Source organism: Protobothrops mucrosquamatus, unplaced genomic scaffold, assembly GCF_001527695.2.
Source record: "Protobothrops mucrosquamatus isolate PMUCROS unplaced genomic scaffold, P.Mucros_1.0 scaffold9757, whole genome shotgun sequence".
Lineage (NCBI taxonomy): Eukaryota > Metazoa > Chordata > Lepidosauria > Squamata > Viperidae > Protobothrops > Protobothrops mucrosquamatus.
The window spans coordinates 1-9,837 of record NW_015395545.1 but is presented as its reverse complement, the minus strand read 5'-3'; the positions used below and the strand labels follow the sequence as shown (position 1 = coordinate 9,837).

The 9,837-nt window shown below is 43.3% G+C and overlaps 1 protein-coding gene across 1 annotated transcript; it reads left to right on the top strand.

The window, feature by feature from the left end:
* Positions 1-3,669: 3,669 nt before the first annotated feature.
* On the top strand, positions 3,670-6,994 carry LOC107301053 (peroxiredoxin-like 2A; the record flags this gene model as incomplete). Its single annotated transcript, XM_015830320.1, has 3 exons — positions 3,670-3,810; positions 5,324-5,488; positions 6,588-6,994. Coding segments are annotated over 3 exons (417 nt in total), but the record flags the coding sequence as incomplete, so codon positions are not given.
* Between the last annotated feature and the right edge of the window lie 2,843 nt (positions 6,995-9,837).

Below are 9,837 nucleotides of genomic sequence, written 5' to 3'. Positions count from 1 at the left end.
TTGCCTCCAGAAGTTGTGGTTGTTCCACCACTGGAGGTTTTTAAGAAGAAATTGGTCAGCCTTTTGTCTGAAATAGGATAGGGTCTCTTGCTTGAGCAGGGGGTTGGACTAGAAGACCTCCAAGGTCCCTTCCAACTCTTATTCTGTTAAGCCTGCTTTTATTCTGTTAAGCCTACACAGAAAGCAAGGTTCTTCCAGTAATAAGCTTAGTAAGACTTACTGGAAGAGGATAGAATAAGATTACAGAAATCTCAGCCGATCTCCTGGTGTTTGAGGCAGATGGTTTCTCTCTTATTTACAATTCTTCTGTGAACTTGATTTGTTCTCCTGAACTGAGAATGGAGGAATGTTCAGTTAGTTAGGATGCAAATCTTTCTCTGGTTTCAAGCCTACCATTGCATCCTGTGTTCCTTAAACTGCCAATCCTTTGGGCAGCGAACCAAAAATGAACACAGGAGAACAAAGCTTTTAAGCATGTCTAAATCTACATTTGAAACAGGGACAACAGGCAGGAACAGGGAAATTGGACGGAAAATAAAATAAAATGACAAAGAACAAAAGGCTTTAATCTCTAGGAGCACAAAAGGCGGAGAACAGGGGTTTGAAAACGTGGAACCCAAAAGAAGGAACTGTGCAGCTTAGCAGAGATACGGTAGCAGCTGATTAAACTGGAAACAGGCCAGCTCTCCAGCAGGAGGACTGGTTTGAACTGGCTTAGCTGGAGTTACTGGTGCAGGCTCACAAAGAGAGGCAGTCCTGGATAATCCCTGGAAGAGCTGCCACAGGGAAGAGGGGATTAACGTTTTCTGCAAGGCACCTGAAGGCAGGACAAGAAGCAACGGGTGGAACCTTGTTAAAGAGAGATACAATCTTAAAGCAAGGAAAACTTTCTTCACAGAACGACTGTAGAACAGTTTGCCTCCCAGAGTTGTGGATGTTCCATCACTGGAAGTTTTTAAAGAAGAGATTGGACAGCATTTGTCCAGGACGAAACAAGGACCTGCCTTGGGCAGGAGTTAGACTAGAAGATCTCCAAGGTCCCTTCCAGAACTAAGACGATTAAAGACCCGGAGACGAAAACATATGAAGAACGGTTGCAGGATTTGGGAATGGCCAGTCTAGAGAAAAGAAGGACTAGGGAGGGTCATGATAGCAGTATTCCAGTATTTGAGGGGCTGCCACAAAGAAGAAGGCATCTAACTATTCTCCAAAGCACCAGAGGGCAGGACAAGAAACAATGGATGGAAACTAATCAAGGAGAGAAGCAACCTGGAATTAAGGAGAAACTTCCTAACAGTGAAGACAATTAACCAGTGGGACAGAAGTTGCCTTCAGAAATCGTGGGCGCTCCATCACTGGAGAATTTTAAGAAGAGACTGGACAGCCACTTGTCTGAAATGATATAGGTTCTCCTGCTTGAGCAGGGGGCTAGACTAGAAGACCTCCAAGGTCCCTTCCAGATTCTACTCTACTCTACTCTACTCTACTCTACTCTACTCTACTCTACTCTACTCTACTCTACTCTACTCCAGCTCTATTCTATTCCAGCTCTATTCTGATTCTGTCTTGTGATTCTACCATTCAATAAAAAGTTGAGCATTAATCAGATTCCTAAGGCCAGGAATTTCTGTCACGAGGATGGGATTTGCAAACGTCTTCCTTCAAGAGCAATCTAGGTGATGCAGCCCAAACGTAGCATGATGTTGAAGCAGAATCTTACACTGAGATATCATCCCTTCGTATTTTAAGTGACTCCTGTTTGCCAATTTGTTTATGTTTTCTTACCTGTTTTCCTCTGCCTGGAAAAAATAACGCATCAGATGTGCTGTAAGCCACAAGTCTCATTCCTGCAATCTGATTTTCCTACGGGGGCGGAGGTTTATATGTTTATTGCTCTTTGTGTGTGTGTGTTTAAGAGCATGAATCCCTCGAAGCAACCTGAAGTTGTTAACCCCCAACTACAAATGCTCGGTCTTAAAAAGAATTAAGGCAAGACAAGCCTAGAACAGTTTTTAGGAATACTTCCTTACGTGCCCATTGCTTGCTCACAGCCCCAAGGAGATTCTAGTAGATATGGGATTTATCTGGGCAGCTGGAAAGGAAAATATCTTATGGTTTTTTTTAGATTCTGCTTAGGAATTCGAAGTAAAATTCCTTTTGAGTCGTGCTGCGCTTCGGGTGAATTCACGAACGCATCGGTGTAATTTTCTGCTACTGCCTTTTCCCAAGATTTTTTTGGTTTTTTGTTTTTTTGTTTTTGAACGAACAGTCTAGCCTATAAACCTGGAATGTTGTAGTGGTTTTGTCTTTATTTATTACACTTATACTCCAAAGGCGACTCTACAGACATTGATTAAAATGCCTTATAAAACATTAAAACAATAAAGATCTTAAAATTAAAAATACAATTAAAACTAAGGCAGGATAGAGAGGGAGGGACAAAGTGCAGAAAGGACAGAGGTGGGCTATTCTCTACTCTCCTAGGAGCAGAGCCATTAAGAGCCATGGTGGCGCAGTGGTTAGAATGCAGCATTGCGGGCTAACTCACTGCTCACTGCCAGGAGTTCGATCCTGACCGGCTTAAGATTGGAGCCGTGATGGCACAGTGGTTAGAAGGCAATATTGCAGGCTAACTCACTGCCTACTGCCAGGAGTTCGATCCTGACCGGTTTAAGATTGGAGCCGTGGTGGCGCAGTGGTTAGAATGCAGTATTGCAGGCTAACTCACTGCTCACTGCCAGGAGTTCGATCCTGACCGGCTTAAGATTGGAGACATGGTGGCGCAGTGGTTAGAAAGCAGTATTGCAGGCTGACTCTGCCCACTGCCTGGAGTTCAATCCTGACCAGCTCAAGGTTGACTCAACCTTTCATCCTTGCGAGGTCGGTAAAATGAGGACCCAGATTGTTGGGGGAGATAGGCTGACTCTATAAACCACTTAAATTCATGTAATTAGAGTAAGTATTCAAATAAGCTCCTATTAATCCTAATTGCATCTTCTTCTGATGCTAGTCGCCCTCCTGCGGTTATTTCCATTTATGGGTTACAATCCTTTTTTTTTTCTCAACAATTTGTCGTCCTCTTAATTGCTTAAGTTCCACCACCCAGGCAAGGAAGGTTGTAAAATAGAGCGAAATTCACTGAAGAAATGTCTCACTTAGCAACCTCTTTTTAATAGAGAGGAAGGCGGTGCTGAGAGTGGTGAGGACGGCAGAAAAGATCATTGGCAGTTCCCTCCCTCCCATCCAGGACATGGCACAGAAGCGTTGCTTGAGCAGGGTCTGCAAGATTATCTGGGACACGACACATCCTCTTCACAACCTGTTTTCCTTGTTCCCTTCTGGGAGGAGGGGGCTTTGTAGTATCCGTAGCAGAACATCCAGATTCAGCCACAGTTTCAATCCCTACAGCATCAACCTTGTGAATTCTCAAGCTTCCTCCTTCCGTTATATATTCAAGATGGACAGTATTTAATATTTATTTGCTACGTACTGTATATGTAGGGGTGTGGGTCTATACATATGTTGTACGTAGTATGTTTAGGTGTGTGTCATGTATGTGTTTCACTTTGAGAGCGGGCAACTAAATTTAATTTACTGTGCCGTTGTGCCCACAGTAAAAAATAAAGATTATCTTAACTTATCTTATTTTACTCGTCCTTTCATCTGTAGGAGGCCTCTGAGCTGTCCTCTCTGAAACCCCAGCTGGATCAGGTTGGGGTGCCGCTTTATGCTGTTGTGAAAGAGAGCCTTGGGACGGAGGTGGCCGACTTTCAGCCCTATTTCAAGGGGGAAATATTTCTGGATGAAAAGGTAGGCGGGATTTTTTGAAATGGATTTGTTCTGTCCCAGCCGATGTGAGTCCTTGTTAAACTCACAAGGAGAAACCCCTCTTCCAACAAGCAGGCTGGAACCGCAGGAAAAAACCGATTCCCCTTTTATTGTTATTCACAGACCTGCAAAATGTCCCAAGGCAAAGGCAAACAAAAGACAATTTGATGAAACTTGATTTCTTCCAAATGGAAAATTGTCCAAAGGCAAAAGCAAACAAAACACGATTCAGTGAAACTTGATTCCTTAACACAAACGGTTGCCTTCAGCAACCAGCACCTCTCATACCTTCCCTTTTATTATGCAGCCCCAAAGGCGTGACTTCCTAATGCCTTCTCCTTTGCCTTTGGAGCCGCCCCATTGCATTCCTCTGTCCAACTCTTGTTGCCTGTCGGCGTTTGGGAGCATCTATGACGTCTTCCAGCTGTGAGTCCTCCCAGCCTCCCAGCACAGCTGTGTCTCAGCCTGAGCACGAGTAGAGGGGCCAGGCTCCTCGTCAGACTGTAAGTCTTGGAGCTCATCAGAGCCTTCCTCTGACTCTGGTGTCACTCCAGGCCCCTCCTCCCCCTCCTCTGATTCCCCAGACTCAGCTGCCAGATCCACTGGCTGACGAGGAATCACAAGATGGATTAAGGAGGAGGAGATGACCCATTGAAGCATAAAATTATCCTTGCTTGCGCTGTTTGGGGGGAGATGGGCTAAAACCTACGTTGTTCAGTTCATTTGTTCCCCTGGCAAATGCTGGTCTTTGGGAATAAAGTTTTTCTGTATGCTTGGAAAAGGCCTCCCTGTGGCGTGAATTAAAACGTTGAGGTTTTTTGCAGTTCTGGGTGACAATATTCTCCAAAGCACCAGAGGGCAGGATGAGAAACAAGGGTTGGAAACTAATCAAAGAGAGAGAAGCAACCTGGAATGAAGGAGAAACTTCCTAACAGCGAGGACAATTAACCAGTGGAACAGCTTGCCACCAGGAATCGTGGGCGCTCCATCACTGGAGATTTTTAAGAAGTGGCTAGACAGTCACCTGTCTGAAATGGTATATGTTCTCCTGCTTGAGCAGGGGGCTGGACTAGAAGACCTCCAAGGTCCCTTCCAGCTTCTATTCTATTCTAATCTTTGAGCCATCTAATTTAGGAAAGGAAATGGTGCAAAGATGGAAAAGAAGGGAGCAGATGGTTAAATACCCAGCCCTTATTCCTTGACTAATTATTTTTAAATTTGTCTGCCGCGCATCTTGGCTAGAGGAGACCAGACGGCTTACATCCAAATCAAAGCAGCAAGATAAAACATAAAAACAATAAACATCAACGTGAAAATTGACTTAAAGATGTGGTTCGAACCCGTTTCTTTCTTTCTTTCTTTTTCTTCTTCTCCAAGATCAGCCATTCTTGGCTTAATGTGATCGTGTTCAGTGGATCTTCCCTAAGGTGGAGACTCCCGGTCTGGTTTTTACCGCTGAGTTCCTCTCATCCCATTTTTTTTTTTTCTTCCCCAGAGGAAATTCTACGGCCCTCAAAAAAGGAAGATGCTGTTTCTGGCCATTTTCCGCTGGAACGTCTGGAGGAACTTCTGGCGTGCTTGGAGGAGCGGCTACACCGGCAACTTGGATGGAGAAGGCGTGATCCTGGGAGGGGTGTTCGTCATCGGCCCAGGGAGACAGGTAGAGAGCGGACAGGTGTGGCTGGGAAAGGCAGGTGTTACTAGGTCTTCTGTCCCTATGGCCTGGGAGTCTCAGTTCTCTGCAGCTTTCAGCCCATGAAAGGAGCTTAGCAATTGGCTTTCTCTTCCAAACTGAAGGATTTCTCTTTCTCTCTCTCTCTCTCTCTCTCTCTCTCTTTTTTTTTTCTCTTTCTATATTTCCCTCTTGCTCTCCTTTTCTTCCTCTCTCTCCTCATTCTTTCCTTCTCTATCTCCCTCTCTTTCCTTGTCTTTCTTTCTCTATTTCCCTCTATTTCTCTCTCTCCTCTTTCTGTCTCCCTCTCTCTCTTCTTCTATTTCTCTCCCTTCTCTCTCCCTCATTCTTTCTGTCTCCTCTTTCTCTTTCCTTCTCTCTCTCTCTCCTCTTTCTCCCTCCCTTCCTCTTCTTCTATTTCTCTTCCTTTTCTCTCTCTCATTCTCTTTCTGTCTCCTCTTTCTCTTCCCTCTTTCTTTCTTTCTCTTCTTTCCTCTCTCTCTCTCTCTCTCTCTCTTTCTCTCTCTCTCTCTCTCTTTCTGCTTCTCTTTCTGTCTCTCCTTGCTTTTCTCCCTCTCTTTCTCTCTCTTTCTCTGTCTCCCTCTTGCTATCTTTCACTTTTTCTCCTTCTCTTTCTCTCTCTCCCTCTCTCTTTCTCTGTCTTCCTCTTGCTATCTTTCTTTTTTCACCTCTTTCTCTCTCTCCCTCTTCCTCTCTCTTGTTCTCTATCTCCTTCCCCCTTTCTTGCTCTCTATCTCTATCTCTGTCTGTCTCCCTTTCTCTCTCTCTCTCTCTCTCTTCACTTCTTTTAGATGTTATTTTGGAGATACAATCCTGTTTCTTGTGTCGCAGAAGGTTATGAATGAGGAACCTCTGAAACCGGGATTCCTGTTTCATTTTGTAAAATTGAACATGGAGAACTGGAAGTTGATAATATTGATGATTTAAATTTTTTGAACATCTTGGTATAAAATTCTTCCTAAGCCCAGAAGGGGGGAGAACTAGGTAAATTGTGGAGAATGTTAAAAGTTTTCTGATTGTAGTTTTTGGAGACAACCCTGTTCCTGAGCGCTTGTTTCTTTTTTAGGGGCTTCTCCTGGAACACCGTGAGAAGGAATTTGGAGACAAAGTTAGCCGGGATGCTGTCCTTGACGCTGTTAAGAAGATCAAAGCGCAACCTTCAGACCGTGGAGAATAGAGCCCCCTTCCTTTTTTGTTGCAAATGCTAAACGTTGCCACGCAAACGTGGGTCTTAGTCTCTGCCAGGTTCTCAATTTCTCCCCAATAACCTCCACCTTCCTCGTAGCTCTTTCTGTCCGTTCTTCAGATACCGCCAAGTCCTTCTGTCTTTGTCCTGCTGGGTTAATGAAAGGCCAGATCTGAAATTTTTAAGATCTGACCAAGATCCTTTCCAGTTGGAACGAAACATTCAGGTGTATCGGGGTGTCAAGAGGATGATGGAAAGCTTAATAAACATTGTTTTGAAAGTTCAAATGCGGTGGCTTTTTGTCGTGATTTTGAAAACCCAAGTTTGCTAACCTGGTACTTTCCATGTCTCCAATGAGGTCTATTTACAGGCGGCTGTTACGTATAAGCTGGGTTGACAAGATCAGAAATGAGGAGGTGATAAGCTGCCTGGGAAAGCCCAGGGAAATCATCAAAACAATTAAAAAACGAAAGTTAGAATATTTCAGACAGGTGATGCGACACCCAGAAAAATTACAGCATACTCCATTGAATCCTCCAGGGAAAGATTGAAGGCCAACGAGGTCCAGGCAGAAGAAGAACATCTTGGCTTCAAAATCTAAGGGACTGGTTTGGACAAAACTCAGCAGCACTTTTTCATGTGGCTTCTGATAAAAACAGGATCGCCAACATGATCGCCAACGTCCGATAACGGATATGGCACAAGAAGAAGAAGAAAATGAGGTCTAGTTTGGCTGGATAATTTCAGCCCTGAAGGTGAAACTAGACATCATCTTAAAAAATGGTAAGCAGCCACCACCTTGGAAGTAGTTTCAGAATCTCCTGCCTTTTTGATGATAATAACCACATACGGACATATCTTAACTGGAGCATCACTTGGACTCAGCAGAACTAAAGTAGGAATGTTCCTATGATGTAACAATCAAGGTATTGAGTGGTGACTGGGTACTCTACCCTCAGCGATGGAAGGTGACTTTGGACTGATTGCTTTCAGCCCAAGCTAAATCTCTGGGTTCTTATTGGGATGATGATGATGGGGGGGGGGGAGAGTTCTGTGTAGTCTCTCTATAGCGCTAAATCAACGAGCAAAATTAGGAAACCTTTTAAGCTGTGCTATTTTCTTCAGTCAAAACCATTCCCAAAGCTTTTATTTGTTCAGTAAATGGCAAAAAAAAAGAATATATTGACGTGTATGATTGTTATAGAAAGAAAAGAAAGAAAGAAAGAAAGAAAAAGAGAGAAAGAAAGAAGGAAAGAAAGAAAGGAAGAAAGAAAGAAAGACAAAGAAGAGAAAAAGAAAAAAAAAGGAAAGAAAGAGAAAAAGAAAAGGGACAGCACCATCCTTGCTCCATATTTTAAACCAAAATGTGATGCAGAAAGAAAGAAAAGGAAGGAAAGAAGGAAAAAAATGAAGGGAGGAAGAAAGAAAAGAGAGAAGCGGTGAATGCTCCAACACTGGAAGTTTTTAAGAAGAGACTGGACAGTCATTTGTCCGAAATGGTATAGGGTTTCCTGCCTGAGCAGGGGGTTGGACTAGAAGACCTCCAAGGTCCCTTCCAACATCATCATCATCATCATCATCATCATTATTATTATTATTATTATTATTATTATTATTATTATGAAGGAAGAAAAGAAGAAAAAGATCTGTTTACATCTGGACTTACGATTCTGCATTCTGCCTTTAATGGAAAAGCAATTTTTGGAAAGCATTTTATTAAAAGATGAAGGCGTTTCCATTCTGAACCTAGGGGAGGCCAGTTCAGAACGGGAGAAAGTTTTAAAAATTTCTTTCCTCCTGAAGCCATTAGTTAAATGTATATTTTTACACACATTCGGGCACCGAGTCTATTTGCACCAAGAGGATAATTGGTAACAGTGGAGAAGGGAAGTGCCCTTTTATCTTTCAGTAGGCCTGGTTTGAACGAAATTATCTTCAACATTAAAATTAAAAAATGCATAACCGTAGACAGCGTTGTAAGCCTTTATTTAACAGTAAGTAGTAAGTGTAACAGTAGGCCACGCTATTTAACAGCATGCATTTATTGGATTCTCTTCAGCTCCAGGCTGCGTTTACACAAGTTCAACCCAGTTATTTACAAACATCGTTAAAAACATTGTACTCTACAAAAGTAAGTAACCACAGTGCACCGGATACACAAACAGTGAAATGACAGTGTGTAATGTCTATGGAGATTCTCAAGTCATCCAGGTCCGGGTGGTCCCAAAGGTGCTTTTTCCAAGAGGCAACTAGACTTTCTTATTTTTCTTTGAAGACGTTTCACTTCTGATCCAAGAAGCTTCTTCAGCTCTGTCTGGATGGTGGGGAAATGGAAGGATTTATACTCCTTGCAGACGGCTGGTCATTTGCCTCCTTTTAGAGAGTCGTTGAGTCGTCCGGTCAGATCTGAAGAAGCTTCTTGGATGAGAAGCGAAACGTCTTCAAAGAAAAAACCAGGAAGTAAACTTGCCTCTTGAAAAAGCACTTTTGTGACAGTGTGTAAGACTTTCAGTCCCTGGGAAGAAGTCATGAACATCCCAAGGAATCTATGCCACTATCTGTGAAAATTATTAGAAAATGTTGTTGTTAGTTGCGAAGTCGTGTCCATCCCATCGCGACCCCATGGAGAACGTTCCTCCAGGCCTTCCTGTCCTCTACCATCTTCTGGAGTCCATTGAAGCTCACGCGTACTGCTTCAGGGACTCCATCCAGCCACCTCCTTCTCTGTCTATTGCCCTTTTCACCCATGCCTGGAAGCCATTACATATGTTTTGCAGACAATTTATTTATTAGCTTTCCACAGCTAAGTGTGCCACTGGGGGATAAGCTAGCAAAATTTTGCAAGATGATCCATTAAACTTGGCTACCCTTTTAGTTTGTTACTAGACAACCAGTGACCTCTTGGGCCATTCTTTCAGAGACATTTCCTTGTCGGATTCCACAAGGCTTCCAACAATGACAGAACTGGTAATATACTGCCTTGTCTGAAATAGTTGGACTACTTTCAGAGATGTTTCTGCTTTGAAAATACCCAGGTTGAACTGCATGTTGTTGTTAATTGCTAAGTCATGTCCGACCCATTGTGACCCCATGGACAACGTTCCTCCAGGCCTTCCGGTCCTCTACCATC